Here is a 20,917-nt window from a genome sequence, read left to right as displayed (position 1 = left end):
GTTCCTAGAACTCAGGGTGTCTTAAGGCAAATCATTATTACGTCCTTTCCTTGTGCGCAGTTCTAATGGTGTGTGTTTGTGTGTGTACATTAGGGTTGTGCCAAAACAATCGTATATGGATATCAATGATGGGATTCTAATTGTTTGGTTATATCTATTAATTTATTTATTCTAAAAATTATACACAATAAAAAGTCAGAGGTTGTGAGATTTGTTAAATGTTTTTAAAAGAAGTCTCTTGTGCTCACCAAGGTTGCATTTATTTAATTAAAAAATCCAGTAAAAAACAGTAATATTGTGAATTATCATTACAATATAAATTACTTAAAATGTATTCCTGTGATGCAAAGCTGAATTTTCAGCAGCCATTACTACATTTCTCAGTGTCACATGATCCTTCAGAAATCATTCTAATATGATTTGCAGCTCAAGAAACATTTCTTATTTTCAATAATTTTCTGGAAACAAACAGTGATAGATTTTTTTTTCTGGATTCTTTGATGAATAAAAAGTTCAAAAGAACAATATTGATTTGAAATATAAATCTTTTGAAACATTAAATGTTTTTGATAAGTGTTCTTTTATTAATTAAAATTCTCCTTGAGTACAATATATTGTTATTTGTTAGAATTTTTTACGACAACAAGAAACGGTTCAGTTCAGGTTGTAAAATGTCATATGACCCCCCCCCCCCCCCCCCCCAAAAAAAAAAACAATGATTTTTATGAATTAATAATTCACAATATAAAAAACTTAATGAAATGAAAACGAAAATAATGATTAAGATATGTACACTACTAATTTGTGCATGTTTGTGAGAGGGAGATTGTGGGCACATTCAGAACGCGCGCAAGCGCATTCATATGTGCGTTTAGTGCATGCTCCAGCTAGCCATGCATGGTTTATTTTTAACAGGCTGTCTCAGAGACAAGCTTGCAGGTCACGTTGTTAGAAAGAGGCCAGTAAAGTCACATACAGTTATTCCAGAGGAATCTGTAGATCCTTACAGATTCTTCCCTGCACTATACGTAAGGACCTCTGTGACCCTCTAGATCTTTCTGTAGTTATCCTTAGGGTTTTTCCTCTTTCTTTCCTTTGCCACACATAGCCTCTTTCACCTCTGTCATTTTGGTGGGGGGGGTGAAGAAATATGTAAACACTGACTTCAGTGGGAGAGAAGGACTTACAAGATGACTCTTGTCAAACAACTGGCAGCAGTGCGCTACTCTGTGTAGTGCGAGTTTATAGAGTTTTGTGTGCGTGTGTATGACGAAAATAAAGAGCACATAAAAGGCAGAGGAATGTGGTTACACCATTTTAGGAGCTGCTTATCAGAGTAGGCCATTTTGTCATTTATTTAATATTTACAATTGTAACCTAGTGCTATGTCAAGTTAGGACATGACTGTAGAGTTGAGTTACTGAAAAAACACTTACAGGCATATTACAACTGAAGTATTGACAGTGCCTGTCATTTTCCACAGAAGATAATCAGGCAATTTATTCTTCAGCTGAAGAAAAATATATGGTTTTAGAGTTTGCATTTACATTAGAAGTCTCAGCACCACTCCTCATCTGTTTCCAACGAATACACTCATTCTAAACAAACAAAGTTTTGCAAAAATAATGAATGTATTTTTTTTATCAGCTTTCTTAAAACAATCCCCCATCTTCCATTGGTTGGACAAACTGATAGTTCCACTCCAAACTCATGGCAATAGTTATGCCAGTGTTCTTGTGCGGGGCTGATCGGGGTTGGTCAAATTTAATGTGTTGATAGTGCCTCAGTGTTTACACTTTTGTGGAAAAATTATATCTACATATGACTTTCTTATAGCTCTGCTGGAATAAGAGGAAACATGACACACTTCAGCTTTAAACATGTACACCTTATCAATGAGACTGATGAGATGCAATGTTGTGCAATGTTAAATAAAACCTTTCAGCTCTATTAAAAAATAACTGGTTATTTTCACATAAAATCCACACAAGAGAGACATGGCGCAAACCCCACCCGCAGGAATCACATTGGGTCACCTAGAAAAGTAGCCTCACCTCACCTCACCTCACCTCAGCACCATTTAAAAATTTACACAACAAACAAAATACAGTGCACTGAATAATTTTTGCTTTTATGTTTAAAACAAATTGACATGGTTTGACATTTTTCCTTTTAAAGCCTCTGGTTACTTTGCCTTCAAGGCCTCCATGTAAATGTGTCTTCTGTTATTTTTACAAACTGATGTCAACGTTCTTGTTTATATGGTATTCAACAGCAGATAACAGATTCTGTCCGGATTTTGAGCCTTTGGAATTACACATTTAAATATGTGTATGCCTGCTACAGTCGTAATTTAATCAACATAATTATTTTATAATTATTTCCATTCTGATACATGCATTTTTAATAATCCTTTTGAAATAAATGTACAGAATTCTTATTTTAGCATCCTTTCTCTTGCATTACTTGCATACACTTTTAGTGTGTTTTCTTTCATGGAAAATCTTTTATATTAATATTTAATATTTATATACATACATTGAAATTCTGGGATAAGTGTGGTAACCTGCATTTGTTTTCTTCACGCTAAGCCATGCTCCCACTATATGAATGTACTGTATGTCACTGTGAATGAGGGGCATCTGTATTATTCCTTAAAATAATGTCTCTAAATGTAAGCTTTCTCTCTCTCCACAGTGTGTCCATCCTCATGCAAGCACCGTGCCTGCACTAAACACAACCAATGCTGCCACGACCAGTGTCTGGGCGGCTGCTTGGAGCCCAACTCGTCGCGCAAATGCGTGGCCTGCCGCAACTACATGCACAATAACATCTGCGTTGAAAAGTGCCCGTCTGGTTTCTACACCTTTAAGGGCTGGCGTTGCGTCAACTTCAGCTTTTGCCAGGAGCTCCACAACAAGTGCAAGCAGGGCAAAGGTGACTGCCATGAATACGTCATCCATAATGGTGCCTGCATCCCAGAGTGCCCTTCTGGGTACACCACTGTAAACTCAACTACGTAAGTAACCCACTACTTGTACGCTCTCCACTCAATGAACATGCACAAATACTAGCGCACACATCCCCAAGTGTCCTAAAGGGTACTTCAAATGCTTTGAGTGTGCATCAGGACCCAAATAAGCTGAATCTTTTGTGTATAAAGTTTGACCCAGAGAATACCCAGGTCATTGGACCACTCTGGGCCTCGTTTAGTCTATGAACTGGATGAAATGAAGTAGACCAACTATTCGCTTGCAGTTCCTCTTGTTTGTATTGTACTGTTAAAAAAATATAATTTGTATATACTCAAACTGCACAGAGGACTCAAAGTTGTTCATATGAAGCGATGGTGTAAAAAAGAATTTCAAAATGCATTTGCAGCAGTTAACTTTTAGCGAAAATGCTGACGCTGCCCATGCTGCTAAGAGTGGCGTTTAGATGAATATGTAAATATGTGCTGCACACTTTCCTCACAATAACAAAATAAACACAACAAAAATGATCGCTGAGAGAAAGCAGCAGTTAAGAAAGCATCTGATCATAGTGAAGTGGATGTTTGCACAAGCTCTGCAAATCGACACTCCAGTCAAGTAACGCCACGTTTATTTATACAGCACTTTATACAATAGATTGTGCTAAACCAAACAGCTTTACAGTAAACAAGTTAAAAACCGATGTCAGTGTTGCTTTCAATTAGAGTTACACTTCAGTTTCTACTATAAAGTACCCCATCACTCGTGGACGTCTGACCTCAACAGACTCAACAAAAGAAATGGACTGAAGATTTTCACATCAAAGGGGGCGAAGGCCCTGAGTGCCCCTACCTATTATGTAATCGCCACAGACCAATTGTAGTTCAAAGGTGTTTACCAGCTGTTTTTTTTTCTGGAAAGTTTGCTTTGGCTAGCTGTTTTGAACTCCAAACAAACTTCGTTTTGGCCTGTTTTTGTTCTAAATTATGTCACACCAGTTCGTTCTTTGATTTCTTTTGAAGTATATCTGGGCCTTGACAAACCTGCTAAGACCTGAAAACCAGCTGGTTTAAGTCGCCTTTTAAGCTGGAATTGCATGCATCCCTTCTGTTTGTCTCATTCATGGAACAGGAACAATAAGTGAAGAATAAGACTGAGCCGCAAAGATGGCTTAGAGTGATCAGGGCTGTACTGACCTCAATCGACTGTCTGAGCACACAAAGGGTCATTTAGGAGAGAGAGTGTGTGTGTGTCAGAAAGGGAGCGTTGTATGCTAATGAGAGGAAGTGTGTGAGTTTTAAAGCAGCGCTGACCTAGTGTGAGGCTTGGCAGTGCTCTTTGTGCCCATTTAAAGAAAGTCTGAGTGGAGAGAAGAGGACTACGACAGACCGCTAACCTCGGTTTTATAGAACTTTTCAGAAGACCGTTTTTGTTTGTTTGTTTGTGGTGGAAATATAGGATGACCAGTGTCTCGTAGCTTTATTCCCTCTCATGCTATTTCTTTACACATATGCCTATCTATATGCAGAAGGATGGATTGGTCACATGAATGTTGGGTTTTTTCATATCCTTAAAATGGTCAGTCTGATTTCCAGATATCGCTTTGGTCCAGCTGTGGTCAGACACCAGCAAAAACTCTCAAAGAAAACAGCAGAGTATACAATCAAGATGAGATATTTAGATACAAGATTTAAAAAAAAAAGTATAACACATACTTAAACATGGCAAAATAATACCCTTGTTTAAATCAGAAATGCGTGTACAGAGCAGCAGACAGAAAAAAATAAACTACTCTCCAAGAGATTGGGGTTGGTATGATTTTGTTTTTCAATGTTCTGTTTTAATTTACTTTAAATTGTATTCCTATGATTGCAAAGCTGAATTTTGCTGTCTCTTTTGATCAATTTAATGCTTCTTCGCTGAATAAATTATTGAAAAATATCTTACTAACTCCAAACTTTTTTAACTTTTGGTGTTCATGTATACATTTTTTCCTCAAAAACAATATTGGGCACTGGTAAAAAATAAATAAATACTATAATATAATTAAATATTAGTAACTATGTATGCTGTTTGCAAAAAAAAAAAAAAAAAAATTGTCAGAATAAATTTGGCCATTTTGAATGGCTGTCCATAGAGTGTGTAGTTACGTGTGTAGTTTAGTGTGTAGTTTTTTTTTCCTCACCTAAAAATTATCATTCTATCCTCACCCTCAGGTCTCTCCATACCCATATGATGTTTTATTCTACTGAGGGACTCAAAGCTGTTTTTGTTCATGCAACAAAACAGAATGTTGAGTCATTTTGTCAATCTGCAAAAAAGCATAAAATGAAATGAGTCCATATGACTCGTGTACTATATTCCTGCTGAGGCCACACAATAGCTTTGTGTGAGAAACAATAACATTTAAGCTACAGTCATACTTCTTTCTTAACACCATATCAGGAGAAAGAAGATAAGAAACTGAAACAACCAATCTTCATTAGTTCTCACATTCATCATGATGCACCATGTTTTTAATGTGCAAACGCGTGAATGAGATTTTCAAGGTATTTTGTGGATAATGAGTTCATTTCTCAGACGTAACTATTAATTTTGTGGATAATGAGTTCCATTTCTCAGACGTAACTATTAAATTGCTTAAGATGTAGTGTGAAATACTTTTGATGGTACTTTTTATTCTTGTTGGAGCTTGACAGTCTGAATTGCCATCCTGTTTTGTTGTATGTAAAAAGCAGATATTTTGTGTCTCTTGGAATAAAAAAATATATGTGGTTGAAGCAAAATTAAGGTGAGTAAATGATGACAGAACTGACCGTGTAATGCATGTTCTGCCAGATAGGGCACTTCTATATCTCTTTCTCATGATAGTCTTGCTTCCCCTCTGCCAGTATGACCCCTGGGCTGGGCAGTTTGGGTGGACTGTGGGAATTCAGACAGCAGACACACAAATCACAGAGGCTGGACAGACAACAGTGCAGTGGTCCAACCTCACACCCCTTGCTGCCTCCCTTGGTTACAGTCTCTGCGCGTTAACCGTGTCCATTGAGATATCAGGAGTTTCGACACCCGTGTCCTCATCGACTTGTCTCTCTCTGTCTGTCAGATGCATAGACAGGGAGCGCCGTCTGGCTACTGACAGATAAACGACTCTTAGTTGAATCCTTGCCGCAGGGAGACACGACATACTGGACTCTCTGATATGTCTGCAATAAGGATTTCACCCACGCACCAGCTTCCCTTCAGATTAGCTGGATAAAGTGCAGCACATTCCGTCCTTTTTGGCGGGTACCAAAAAAGAGTAACAAGGTGGGGGGAAAAAAACAGCGACGACTCATAAAGGAAATTACTTGAGCTTTGCCCAATTAATGGTTTGTGCACAATCTTGGCACGGCTTCAGATCTGGTATTATGTTTTGACACTAGTATGATTTAATACTATGAAACCCACGCCTCCATATCCTTTGTTTTGCTTTTGGATTCACACTTTATTAAAGTTGTCATGCAAAATTTGCGTAGCATAGTTTCTCAGGAAACAGTGGCGCAGAAAGCATCCTGCACAGAGAACAAACAGTTCCTCAGTCAGGCGCGACGCATCTACAAAAACAATCAGTGATTAAGTTGTGTCTCTGGCACGTCTGAGAGAATGTCTCATTCATCCTTGATTGCACCCTCGGCCTGCCCTGCAAGGTCATCCGCGCCCCCGCTCCCACCGAAACAGCGCTGGCACTTTGCGCAACAGGATCCATGTCCTTGACACAAACAATCAGTTATTGTCTTAATGCTACATATTTGACTCAATGTCAACGAGAATAGAAACGCTCCATCATATCTACATTTCTTTGTGTCCGTTCACAGCACGTGCGGATGAATGACGTTTGTTTGTCGTGCGGCTTTGTGTACATGTGACTTTGTGTTCTGTGCCGCAGGTTGAACTGCACCCCTTGCGCTGGCCTCTGTCCTAAAGTGTGCATGGGGCTGAAGACAGTGGACTCAGTCACTGCGGCTCAGGCTCTGAGAGGATGCACTGTGATCAACGGCAGTTTGGTCATCAACATCCGCGGAGGGAGTAAGGACAAACAAGCTCTCTAATACAATTTCTCTTCTTTGTGCAGCATAGAAGGGCATCTTTAGTACTCACGCAGCTCTCTAGAATTCATGGTTCTGATTGGTTAATCAGTATTCTGCAAACGTTTTTAAATATAATGACAACTAAACTTTATAATTTGCTGTTGTCTGTGGCAATCATATAGTCAAAATATATTATGCTCATCATTGACATAATAATTAAACATCAATAGGAATAGAACATAATAATTATTATACTTTTGAGTAATTGACTTTTGAGTAATTATTATTATTGCTAATTTTGATTATTATTTATTTGTCAGTCATTCAGAAGTATATTAATATTAAAAATAATTAGTAAAATAACTCTATTTTGCATTGTGACTGCATTACCACCTTGGGTGTGTGTTCACTTCCAATAATTCAATCCAATAATTAAATGTAATCAATAGCAGAAACCTTTACAATTGTTACAAAGTAGCCTTATTGTACCTCATTGTACAGTTTAACAGTGTGCAGACTTTCATAAATTCAGATTTTAAACTTGCTCTTCTTTCCCCCTCTCCCTGTTAGATAACATTGCCGCAGAGCTGGAAGCTAACCTGGGGCAGCTGGAGGAGATCACCGGCTACCTGACTGTGCGACACTCATATGCCCTGGTCTCTCTATCTTTCCTTCGCAAGCTCCGAATCATCCATGGAGAGATGCAGGAAGTCGGGTATGAGTCTTCTTCATAGGATGTCTAGGTTTTCCTTGCCACAGTTTTCTGTAATTAAACTGTTGGCTTTATCCATTTGGGTTGTCAGGTTTTGTTTGTCAACCATAATGATACTGTCATCTTTCTATTCCTTCCTCTTCCGTTGTCCTTACTTGTGTGCTGTTTTCTTTCCCATTAGGAATTATTCATTCTACGCTCTCGATAACCAGAACCTGCGCCAGCTGTGGGACTGGACCAAACACAACCTGACCATCCAGCAAGGTCGCATGTTTTTCCATCATAACTCCAAACTCTGCATGTCAGAGATCCGGAAGATGGAGGAGGTGACTGGCACTAAGAACCGGCAAACAAAGAATGACATTGTCTCAAAGACCAATGGAGATCAGGCTTCATGTGAGGAGGACATACCTTTGCATTTCCTTTATGCTCATGTGATCTTTGAATAAGTCTGAACATTATTGTTGGTGTTTCACCAGGTGAGAGCCAGGTTTTGAAGTTCACACAGATTCGCACACTTTCAGACAAGATCATAATTAAATGGGAACCTTTCTGGCCGCCAGATTTTCGTGACCTCCTGGGATTCATGGTTTTATACAAAGAGGCGTAAGTGACTTGAACTTTAGTATCTTTTTTTTTTTTTTACATGGACCTTAAAGGTGCACTATGCAGGATTTTCTGAAAAAATAATTTTTAGACTCATACAAAAATAATGCCTCTCAATCATTACTTATGGTCCACTAGAAAGTCCACCTTGGGAATCTCTGGTAAGTTGTCGTGTCTCGACACAAAAACAATTTGCAAATGTTGCTTTTGCCTTGTTGTCTGCTATCTGTAACTCGACAGATTACTAGGCATTGTAATTACTTTTTTATGATGACACGTAATAAGTTTATTAGCGATTGCAGCCAGTTATCATGAATGATTATAACAATTACAGCCAATCATCTATTTATTAGTCTAGATGTTCTTTCATATGTGCAAATAATGCTATTTATGCATGATAAACACAATATTTTAAAAAAGAAATATTTGCAAAATAGCTCAAATTCAGGCCCACACGGAATCTGCACCCGCAGACATCTCTGCAGATTGTATAAATACATAATTCTGAAAATTACTTATTTGTAGCTATTAAAAGTAGTTAATTTATTACCGTAGGTACGTATTTATTTATTTTGCTCTATTGTTGAATGATATGAAACTGTTTATTTAATGATTTGTGTGGATTTTAGTGGATGTACTAGAAGAGAGATCTAGCTTTGTTTAAAAAAACAAGCTGGATTTGTAATGTAAACCTTAAATAAAAGTTCAGAAGTGAATATTTTATATTTTATTTGTAATGTTTTCAGTTCCAGTACTCATAGATCTTGTTAACACATTTAAAACCATTCCGCAGATTTTTCCAAAAATTCAGCGCAGAAATCACAAAAAAAGTCCACAGATTCTGTGTGGCCCTGCCTCATTTCTTATCTTCCCGCTGGTATTCTCTTGAGCCGGTTGGGCTGCATGTGTAACTGATAAATCATGTCAGGGTAGAGGGCTTGAGCTTCTGACGGTGCTCCGCCCGCAACAAGAGGCCAGTTGTGTTTGTGTTTGAATGTTGTGTTTACAAACATTAACTTTAAATCCATCATAGTGTACCCATGATCAAGGTAGACAGCATATAATGTGTTTGAGACTGAGGGTTAGATGTACCATCCGAAATCCAGAGCATTTTGTCCAATGAAAACTTCAGTAAAGACTATTTTATGTTTTGTCGACTTAATGATACACACCAAGTGTGGGGACTGTTCTGTCCCTCTCAACCTTGTTTTCATTTTCACCATTTTAACAATGGTGTCTACCCTGACTTTAAGGTCCATTTTATGGCTGTGCTTGGTTTATCGATCGAGTTCAATGCAATGTAGTGATTTCTGTGTTAGTGTTGATAACATTTCTCTCTGCTTCTCTAGGCCATATAAGAATGTGACTGAGTTCGATGGTCAGGATGCATGTGGCTCTAACAGCTGGGTCATAGCAGATGTGGACCCTCCACCTCGTGCCACAGAGGGAAAAGACCAGCAGGAGCCCGGCTACCTCATCCTCCCTCTGAAGCCATGGACACAGTACGCCATCATGGTTAAAACCCAGCTCTCCGCTTCTGATGAACACCAGGTCCACGGAGCAAAGAGCGAAATCATCTATGTCCGCACCAATGCTACCAGTAAGTGCTTCTTAGAAGCAGGACGTTTTTTTGTGTGCGACTGATAAAAGGCAAACCTAGAAATGTAGAAATTTGGGATGACAAGTTTTTTTGTATGCCCTTCTTCAGAACATCCATTTACTCTTAAGCCCTTTCACTTTTAAGCATTTGCATGCGTGATCTCCTTACCAAGCCCGCTTAAAACGAAATGTAGTCATTTCTGAAGTATTTGATGTAAGTTGATTTCAGTAGCAGTGTTAATCGTGCAGCCTTGACATGGGAGAGGAATAAAAGAGGTCAAAGGCTGGTAAAAGAGGTCGCTGGTGACTTTCAGTGGTGTGAAATCACTCGGCAGTGTGCAGCATGCCAGACTGTGATTTAGGAGCAAAAAAATTAATGTGGTTTGATTTCAGTGCTACCAGGGGTCTGTCTGACTTCCTTTTGAGCTTGTTTTGTCTTTCCTTCCTGATAAACCACATAACCATTCACTAAGCTGAGAACATTGTTTCGGCAGCTAGTTGGCAACACCTGAAAGCAATGCTTTAGGGTTTTTCTCTTCTTCTTTTTTTGACTCTTTCTGGTTTGGCAAACGGTTGGGTTAACACAATGTGACATCGATGGTGCCCCTCTACTTCCTTTTTAGGAGGAAGCTGCCGTTATTCTTCGTGTCTCATTGGTGACCCAGTCTGACAATGTGGTCTAACCAGAATTTCGTTTTATTAAGAGTCTACTATTCTATTAGTCTACCTTTTTGGCTTTGTTCTTATTTAAAATCATTCATCCTTTTTCCATTTACTAATGAGTTTTTTTGTTGTTGTTGTTTTTCAGAACCCTCCGTGCCCCTGGACCCCATATCCTCGTCAAACTCCTCATCTCAGATCATCCTGAAGTGGAAGCCCCCTAACGATCCAAACGGAAACATCACACACTACTTGGTCTTCTGTCAGCAGCAACCAGAGGCCAGCGAGCTCTACAAGTTTGATTACTGTCAGAAAGGTTAGAAAACAAACAGGGCCATAATTATAAAACACGTAGACTACCGTTCAAAAGTTTGGGATTGGTAAGACTCTGACTGTTATCTGTGAATATGGAAGAACAAAATCGAAGCATTGTGTTTCTGTTTTTCAGGTATGAAGCTACCTACCAGAGCCCCCACACAAGTGGATAACGAAGAGGAACAGAAGTGGAACCAAACCGAGGAGCTGGGCCAAGATAGCCGCTGCTGCTCTTGCCCCAAAACAGAGAAACAGCTGAAGAAAGAGGCGGAGGAGTCAGAGTACCGCAAAACCTTTGAGAACTACCTCCATAATGAAGTCTTTGAGCCCAGGTAAATTTCACTGTTCTGTAGATTAGAACTCAAAAACTAATCATATAATCGGTAATGAAAATAATTGACGTGCGAATTATCGATTAGAACTGCAATCACTGACACCACTGAGTATTAAAAAATGCTGTTTTATGAAAAAAAGAGACTATTTTACATAAAAAAGATTTTACTATTTTTGCACTCAATAGCATATTATATAGAAATGTCCTTTTAGAAACAATATATAGCATGCATATAAATATTTTCATATATATATACCATTTACAGGGTGTCCACGGGTCCTTAAAAAATCTTAAAATGTCTTAAATAAGGTTTTCCTTGAAAAGTCTTAAATTCAGATTCGATGGATCTTAAATATTTTTGGTCATGTTACCGGGAAAATGTCTCCAATCTGATGGACACATTGACTGTTATCATTGGACAAACCGCAGATTGTCGTCATCAGAGAGAATTGCATCACTTCCATCACCTGATGAAGTTTTGGTTCCTTGCCACTGTTGCCTTTGGCTTTGGCTTGCTCAATTGGGGACACCAAATTTTCAACTTAATATCCAAATAAATTTTGTTACTAAACTAAATTTAGTAAGTTCAAAAACCCTTATGATGACAAAAAGAAGGAGGACCGTGACGTCGCCCGGTATGGCGCAGCCGGGGCCCCACCCTGGAGCCAGGCCTGGGGTTGGGGCTCGTATGCGAGCGCCTGGTGGCCGAGCCTTCCCCCACGGGGTCCGGCCGGGCTCAGCCCGAAACTCCTCGGTGGCAAGGCACCGGGGGTGGATGAGATCCGCCCTGAGTACCTCAAGTCTCTGGATGTTGTGGGGCTGTCTTGGCTGACACGCCTCTGCAGCATCGCGTGGCGGTCGGGGACAGTGCCTCTGGGATGGCAGACCGGGGTGGTGGTCCCTCTTTTTAAGAAGGGGGACCGGAGGGTGTGTTCCAACTATAGGGGGATCACACTTCTCAGCCTCCCCGGGAAAGTCTATGCCAGGGTACTGGAGAGGAGAATACGGCCGATAGTGGAACCTCGGATTCAGGAGGAACAGTGTGGTTTTCGTCCTGGTCGCGGAACACTGGACCAGCTCTATACCCTCTACAGGGTGCTGGAGGGTTCATGGGAGTTTGCCCAACCAGTCCACATTTGTTTTGTGGATTTGGAGAAGGCATTCGACTGTGTCCCTCGCGGCGTCCTGTGGAGGGTGCTCTGGGAGTATGGGGTCCGGGGTCCTTTGCTGAGGGCTGTCCGGTCCCTGTATGACCGAAGCAGGAGTTTGGTCCGCATTGCCGGCAGTAAGTCAGACTTGTTCCCGGTGCATGTTGGACTCCGGCAGGGCTGCCCTTTGTCGCCGGTTCTGTTCATAATTTTTATGGACAGAATTTCTAGGCGCAGCCAGGGGCCGGAGGGTGTCAGGTTTGGGGACCACACGGTTTCGTCTCTGCTCTTTGCAGATGACGTTGTCGTGTTGGCCCCTTCTAACCAGGACCTTCAGCATGCATTGGGACGGTTTGCAGCCGAGTGTGAAGCGGCTGGGATGAGGATCAGCACCTCCAAATCCGAGGCCATGGTCCTCAGTCGGAAAAGGGTGGCTTGCCCACTCCAGGTTGGTGGAGAGTTCCTGCCCCAAGTGGAGGAGTTTAAGTATCTAGGGGTCTTGTTCACGAGTGAGGGAAGGATGGAACGGGAGATTGACAGACGGATCGGTGCAGCTTCTGCAGTAATGCGGTCGATGTACCGGTCTGTCGTGGTGAAGAAAGAGCTAAGCCGTAAGGCGAAGCTCTCGATTTACCGGTCAATCTACGTTCCTACTCTCACCTATGGTCATGAGCTTTGGGTCATGACCGAAAGGACAAGATCCCGGATACAGTTGGCCGAAATGAGCTTTCTCCGCAGGGTGGCTGGGCGCTCCCTTAGAGATAGGGTGAGAAGCTCAGTCACTCGGGAGGAACTCGGAGTAGAGCCGCTGCTCCTCCACATCGAGAGGGGACAGCTGAGGTGGCTCGGGCATCTGTTCCGGATGCCTCCTGAACGCCTTCCCGGGAAGGTGTTTCGGGCATGTCCAACCGGGAGGAGGCCCCGGGGAAGACCGAGGACACGCTGGAGGGATTATGTCTCCCGGCTGGCCTTGGAACGCCTCGGTGTCCCCCCGGAAGAGCTAGAGGAAGTGTCTAGGGAGAGGGAAGTCTGGGCATCTCTGCTTAGACTGCTGCCCCCGCGACCCGGCCCCGGATAAGCGGAAGAAGATGGATGGATGGATGGATGGATAAACTAAATTAACTATATCAACTAAATTACTGATCTGCCCACATTGTCACTATATGTTAATTGAAATGAGCTAGATGACAGCCGAATCAAATTCTGTTGCAATATTTTCCTGTTTAACACTGTAAAGCTGCTTTGAAACAATCTGCATGGTAAAAAAGCGCTATACAAATAAAGTTGACTTGACTTGAATTGCGGTGACAGAATCCAGTCGAACTACATCTAGCTGACCAGCCTCCTAACTAGTTCAAGCTGAGTATTTTCATGAGTGCAATGCTCCTCCAGCGCTTTAGTGTGTGTGTGTGTGTTTATTCTGGGGTGTTGTAGTTCTTTCTTTCGCTAGTCCAACTATAGTTTGCTGTATTACAACCACAAATGAGGCCAACATGCATCGTTATATGGCAGCCAATCAGCTTTCGTGTTATTGGCGCGAGTCTCTTTCGGGGCAAACCATGTTTTTATTAAGCAGTGGTTTACTGAATAAACTCTCTTCAAAAAAAAAAGTCTGTCAATATTGCTGCAGCTGGCAGCAACACTACAGTTTATTGTGCGGCTGTAATTTTGGGGAATAGATTTGTGATTTGTGATTTGTTTACACTTTTGGAAGCAAAATATTTTAGAACAATTTTAGAATTATTGCGATCCCTTTCGAATCCCCTGTCTATTTAATGCGCATGTGCACGTTGGCACTCGTTAATTAAAGTCTGCGAAGTAAAATGTAGACCTGCTTGCTGTCAGGATATACCTTTATGTGAAAATTTAAATACTTGTGTGAAATTCTAACATCTACAGTTCAGTATACAACCGTTAGATGTAAGTTGTGTGCTAAGGAAAACGTCTCTCAAATCAATTAACCAACACGTGCATATGATCCCATCCTAGAGGGGAAACACAGAGTTTGAAAATACATTCCACACACAAAGAATTTTGCATATGCATTTGTAAAAACAACACTGCATTCGTTTGGTACACATGCATACCAAACCGAAAACCCCATAAAATTTTCGGTACAAATATGTGTACCGTTGCGCCCCTAGTAAATATAGCGTACAATATGTACACTTTTTAATATATAGACAATATATTGCATACATTATATAGACTTTCATATGTAAGCAATATATAGTTTACATTATATAAACGGTTTAATAATTTGGTTATATATAGAGACTTTCTTAATGGTAAATAAATGGTATATTGCATACGTATATTATATAATGCAATTTTCATATGTTGACAATATATAGCAAACATATACATATTTTCATATATAGTTAGTATATATCATGCATTATATAAACTTATGCAGACACATAGTTTGAAGGAGAGCATTGTGCAAGATGTGAAATGTCTAATTAATATATGAAATAATCAACAGATTGATCAATTATCAAAATAGTTTTTAGTTACCCTTAGTGTAAAGGGCTCAGAAACAGATATTTTTCCACGCAGCTGTCAAATTCTTCACCTGATGTGAACCTCTAGGTGGAGATTCTCAAGTGGTTCATGTTGTTTTGGTGTTCATCTGTTTTCTCCAGAGTTCTAAGCTCAGGGTTGAACGTCTTAGTAGTGGTCAGACCGCTTTCCCTCACCAGATTGTTTTTGACTCCACCAAGACCTTGAGTACATGTTTTTGTTATGTGCGTTTCCACCTTCTTTGTGTATCTTTGGCCTTCAGAAACTCACAGCTGGCTCTAAAGATCTCGTTCCACTCCTACACACACTGTACACTCCCACGTACACACAAACTTTCTCTCATGCCTTGTACAGGCCTTGGTTTAGTGTAATCTTTGATTTATAGGGGAGATATTGCCTGTGGTAGGGATGGACAATCTTGACAACAACTACCACACTACGCATTCAGAGGAAGTGCAGACTCTTTACACAGGCGGTTTGTCTAGCTACCCTTCATTGTTCTACACATTATGGTTGCGTTTTGCAGATGGTCTGCACGTTTTATTCACAGTGACTTTGTAGACTATAAAAAGTGTTCAATTTGTTTTATTTAGATATTAAAATATGGTTTTACTTGAGAATGATTTTATCCTCAGAAATTCTTTGGCTCTTAGAACACACCAAAAGTGCTGAATCCTCCTGTCCTGAGCTCTTATATATATGGGGAAATAACTAAAGGCTGTGGTGCTCTGGTAGTGGTTTACCACTGGAATAGTTAAAACCAACCACATGAAATGCTCTTTTGCTCCCTCTAGAGGTGATGCTTGTAATGAACCCGATGAACTGAAATGGCTTGCGGTCTATGCATGCTAGTCTTGTACTCTTTAAAAGATACACATTTAGACTTTGTCTTCTAGTCAAATACACCAACTTTCAATAGTTTGGGTTCGGTAAGATTTTATAATCTTTTGTAACATTCCAAAAGTCTTTTCGAATCAATTTAATGCATCCTTGCCAAATTAAACTTATAATTTAAAAAACATCTTAGTAGTGGTAAAGGTGGTAAGCATTTTTGTACAATCAAATTCTCTTTCATAATGAGAGTATTTCTGCTAACAAGAGGTTCAATAGGAAATGTCAACCGGAAGAAAACCGTGCTCTTTCTGTGTTTTCAAGTTGCTGATATTTCAATTTGTTCAGAGATGTTGAATGAAGTTACTCCATATATTTTCTAAACTGCCATTTGCCACTGTTTTATGCTATACAGTCATTTTGTCAACTTTACATGTTTCTGTGTACCCAGGCCATCAAGACAGCGCAGATCTCTGATGGGCATTGCCAACAGGACCTCCTCTCGTCTTTTCACTACGCCTTCCACGTTGCCCAATGGCTCTGCCACTCGTAGCCCAGAGGAGGAAGCAGAGGCCAATAAGATTTCACTGGTTGTTCAAGCCAAGGAATCAACAGTCATCTCAAATCTGCGCCATTTCACCAGCTACCAGATAGAAATCCATGCCTGCAACCATGAGAATGACCCCACTCGATGCAGTATGGCGGCCTACGTCAGTGCCCGCACCATGCCTGAAGGTATGGGATTGTAATTTTATGATGCATTATTTCATATAATATATATATTTTTTAATGACTATATCCATCTGTTTGTTTCTGTTTTTGTACAGAAAAAGCTGATGACATTGTGGGTCCGATAACCTATGAGGTGTCGGAGTACTCCGTTCACATCAGGTGGATGGAGCCTAAGGCCCCTAACGGCATGATTATTCTCTATGAAGTCCATTACAAGAGACTGGGAGATACAGAGGTGAGATGTTACACAGGATGCAGATCGAAGCCTGCACTCTGCTCCCATGAACACTGGCTGCACTTTTAAATGGATTTTTATCAATCCTGTTGAAATATCCAAATAGCTCCAAATAAACAAGCTTTTTTAGCATAATTGCGTCAACGGTGTATTTCTGTAACCATGGAGAAATCAATCCAGAGACAGTGGAAATGTTCCTAATGCTCTTTTCGAAAAGCCTCGGGTAAACAAGGGATGATTATATAAAGGTTAATAATTGTTATAAGCAAAACAAAACATGATGGTTTTGCACTTGCTTTTCGTTTAATGAATTTGAAACACTCTGATGTAACTGTTTACACTGACCTCTGGCAGTTTCATTAAAATCTGATCAGTAATATTTATATGCATTAGTGTGAGATGGACTTTAAAAACATGATAAAAACCAAGCCTTTGCCACTGGATAATGGCCGTCTTGAATCTGATGTGCACAGCAATATGGGTTATCTAACTGCATGCCTTTATGTCTTAGGAGCTGCACCACTGCGTATCCAGGAAGAATTATATTGCAGACGCAGGCTGCAAGCTGAGAGTGGTGCACCCTGGGAATTATACAGTGCGGATCAGAGCAACCTCACTGGCAGGCAATGGATCGTGGACAGAGCCAACACACTTCTATGTTCAGGACCAACGTAAGACGGCTTGTCTATAATGCCTATGAATATCTTATCTTCAGTTAATAAATTATGCATAAGACTCGCATAACTGAATTTTGAAAAGGTCCGAGTGTGTGTATGTGGGGGGTGGGGGGGGGGATAAATATTCACACACTGACACTATTGACACACCTTGTTTTATTGAACTTCAAAATTTCAACTTCATTAGGGAACAATTTTCAAAATGTTGGAGTTGTTCAATATGGAAGCCCCATTTTAAACCATAAATTGGTTTTGTTGTGTGGTCGTTTTTATTGTTTATTATTGGTTAATTTTGTTTTGAGTTTTATTTGAATTATATTTTACTTTTCATTCCTTGGTATTTTAAGGCTTCCCCTTAAAATCAGTACATAGATCATATTTGTATTCAATCTTATAATTATTATTTGCTCTATTGTGTCCTGCACCTGTACCTTTTATATATTTTTATATTATATATATTTCTATGTGAACAGGTGTGGACCCATCCAACATGTTGAAGATTGTGATTGGTCCAGTGATCTGTGTCTTTCTACTCCTTGTGATGGGAAGTGTGGGCTTTTTCATGTTCAAGAAAAGGTAAGCGTCTTGTATTGTGATTGTCCTGAAAACTCATATAGGAACATTTTCTTTATGAGTAATGAATTTTATTAATGTTGTGTTCATCTGACCAGGCAAACAGAAGGTCCGACTGGGCGACTTTATACCTCTCCAAATCCTGAGTATTTCAGCCCAGATGAGGGTGAGCAACTTTCCTTTCCCTCTGCGTGTGACCTTTGGCAGAAAATGCTGGGGTCGATGCACATTTAATTTTGTTTTAACGGAAGAGTTGATCACATTAACGATCGATTTAGGCAGATCATCACATTTAAATTGACTTTCTCTTTTGCCTGAGATCTGCTCCATCTCAAATATGACACTGTGTGTCCTGCATGTCTGTTGTGTTTGTGCAGTGTATGAGCCAGACGAGTGGGAGGTGCCCCGTGACAAGATTAATCTATTGCGAGAGTTAGGCCAGGGATCTTTTGGCATGGTGTATGAGGGCATCGGAAAGGACATAGTTAAAGGCGAGCCCCAGACCCGTGTCGCGGTGAAGACGGTTAATGAGTCGGCCAGTCTCAGAGAGAGGATTGAGTTCCTCAACGAAGCTTCTGTGATGAAGGCATTCAGCTGCCACCATGTGGTAAGTCTTTCATGTCAGCCTGCATGTTTTGTAGTCTTATTTTAGTATTGTTTATATACTGTTTTTATTATTTTGAATAAGCTTTTGTTTTTATATTTTAATTTTAGTACATTTTTAGTCAGTTTTATGTGCTTTTGTCATTTTCATTCTTTTTTTATATTTCTTTTTAGCTAATTTAAATGTTTAATTTAGTTTTAATTTTAATATTTCAACTTAAACTTATTTATTAAAGTTAGTTACCTAGGCAACATTTCTTTTAATCTAATATTTCGATATACACATCCGCTCAAAGGTTTGGAATATTACGATTTTTAATGTTTTTACACATATGGTCACCAAGGCTGCATTTATTTGATCAGAATTACAATAAAAACAATAGTACTGTGAAATGTTATTGATATTTAAAATAACAGTATTCGATTTGTGATTTATTCCTGAAATATGAAAGCTAAGTTTTCAGCATCATTACTCCAGTGTCACAGGATCCTTCAGAAATCATTCTGATATTCTGATTTGGTGCTCAATCGTTATCAATTATTATTATTGTTATTATTATTATTACAAATATTGATAATGGTCCTTATTATTATTATCAGTGTTGAAAAGTTAATATTTGTGTAGAAACACAAAACTTAGACGTATTGTGAGTTTATAAGAATAGAATTTATTTAAAAATAGAAATCTTTTGTAACATTATAAATATGTTTTCTGTTTGTAAAAACATAAATATTAAGCAACTTTTTTCAACATTTTTTTTTTTTAAGTTTTATTTTCATTACTGAAAATGATTTGAATAGTTTAAGGTTTAGTTTTAGTAAACAATAACACTGGTTGGACTTCTTCTGATGGTAACTGACATGATTTTGTGGGTTAGGTGAGGCTGCTGGGGGTGGTGTCTAAAGGCCAGCCCACTCTAGTGGTGATGGAGCTCATGACAAATGGAGATCTGAAGAGTTTCCTGCGTTCTCTCAGACCTGACTCAGAGGTAACAAGTCATACCCCAAGTGTCACTATCAGACCTTCTAGATTTTTCAGAAAGGAGGTAGTATTTTAGATTTTTAATAGTTGATATTACGCATTTAAAATCTTTTAAAATGACTTGCTTTTAAAATAATGGATTTTGGGATTTTTTTTTTTACGATGTTGTTTGATTGCTTTGTTACAGAATAACCCAGGTCGACCTCCTCCAACGCTCAAAGAGATGATTCAAATGGCCGCAGAGATAGCAGATGGCATGGCTTATCTGAACGCCAAGAAGTTTGTGCACAGAGACCTTGCTGCCAGGAACTGCATGGTGGCCGATGACCTGACCGTAAAAATTGGAGGTACATTACCAGTGATAGGGACACATTTATTTAAAGTTCAAAGAGGTCCTGTCTCTATATTTCCAAGTCCCAACATAACTTGCACTGTTTCAGGAGTCAGTATGTTAGTTATTAGATTAAATAGATGACTCTAAATCAGGGGTGGGCAATTCCAGTCCTCGAGGGCCACTGTCCTGCAGAGTTCAGCTCCAACCCTGATAAAACTCACCTGCCTGTAGCCTTCTAGTAATCCTGAAGACATTGATTAGCTGGTTCAGGTGTGTTTGATTAGGGTTGGAGCTAAACTCTGCAGGACAGTGGCCCTCGAGGACTGGAATTGCCCACCCCTGCTCTAAATGCATGTTCTGCCCACTGTGCACAAGAATCTACACAAGGCAGACACTCGTAACTGTTTAATCGTGTCCCACAGTTATGATTCCTGTTCATACACCTTGTTAAAATGCATTTTTTTCATAAAAGGTGCCGCTTTAGATGCTTCATATGAAAAAACACTGTAATTTTTTTTTCCTTTTATGATAAATGTTTCACTGTCCGGGTGGAACTAGTCTTGAGTCTAGTTTCTGAAATACAATAACACATGGCTAGTAAAATATTCTAGCTATGCCACACAAAAGTGCCAAAATCAGATGCTGAATGCAAGCTCATAATGAAAAAGGAGCTACAAGTGTGGATGAAGCACAGGGTGTGTGTGTAGTGCATCTCGTATGTGGATTGTGTCATCTGTTATTTTAAGGTCTTTCTAATGGTGTTATTTTGTCTTGTGTTGACTGCTGTCAGATTTTGGCATGACGAGAGACATTTATGAGACGGATTACTACAGAAAGGGTGGGAAGGGCTTGCTTCCTGTGAGATGGATGGCCCCTGAGTCGCTGAAGGATGGAGTCTTCACCGCTCATTCAGATTGCTGGTGAGCCGACCATGTGTTCACACACAATCAACCATACGAAGACATGCGTCATTGTTGTTGGACAATCCTTAGGGTATGTTTTAGTCACTCA

General features: G+C 39.8%; 1 protein-coding gene across 4 annotated transcripts in view; it reads left to right on the top strand.

Annotated features, from left to right (window-relative positions):
* insra (insulin receptor a) overlaps nt 1-20,917 on the top strand; it is a 62,381-nt gene that overhangs the window by 39,084 nt on the left and 2,380 nt on the right. For 2 of the 4 annotated variants that reach the window (XM_079818746.1, XM_079818748.1), the window contains exons 3-19: nt 2,698-3,019; nt 6,901-7,040; nt 7,613-7,757; nt 7,936-8,150; nt 8,234-8,360; nt 9,710-9,960; nt 10,768-10,935; nt 11,068-11,266; nt 16,222-16,505; nt 16,598-16,737; nt 17,249-17,408; nt 17,888-17,990; nt 18,086-18,153; nt 18,365-18,594; nt 19,469-19,579; nt 19,760-19,919; nt 20,697-20,826. In XM_079818746.1, coding sequence (XP_079674872.1) covers nt 2,698-3,019; nt 6,901-7,040; nt 7,613-7,757; nt 7,936-8,150; nt 8,234-8,360; nt 9,710-9,960; nt 10,768-10,935; nt 11,068-11,266; nt 16,222-16,505; nt 16,598-16,737; nt 17,249-17,408; nt 17,888-17,990; nt 18,086-18,153; nt 18,365-18,594; nt 19,469-19,579; nt 19,760-19,919; nt 20,697-20,826 — 2,953 coding nt within the window. Of the gene's footprint in view, nt 1-2,697; nt 3,020-6,900; nt 7,041-7,612; nt 7,758-7,935; nt 8,151-8,233; nt 8,361-9,709; nt 9,961-10,767; nt 10,936-11,067; nt 11,267-16,221; nt 16,506-16,597; nt 16,738-17,248; nt 17,409-17,887; nt 17,991-18,085; nt 18,154-18,364; nt 18,595-19,468; nt 19,637-19,759; nt 19,920-20,696; nt 20,827-20,917 lie in introns of all 4 variants that reach the window. The other 2 variants (XM_079818745.1, XM_079818747.1) reach the window with 1 other exon arrangement.

The sequence above is a fragment of the Gobio gobio genome, assembly GCF_949357685.1.
Source record: "Gobio gobio genome assembly, chromosome: 6".
Classification (NCBI taxonomy): domain Eukaryota; kingdom Metazoa; phylum Chordata; class Actinopteri; order Cypriniformes; family Gobionidae; genus Gobio; species Gobio gobio.
The sequence above is the reverse complement of the archived record's forward strand: the minus strand, read 5'-3'. Positions and strand labels throughout refer to the sequence as shown.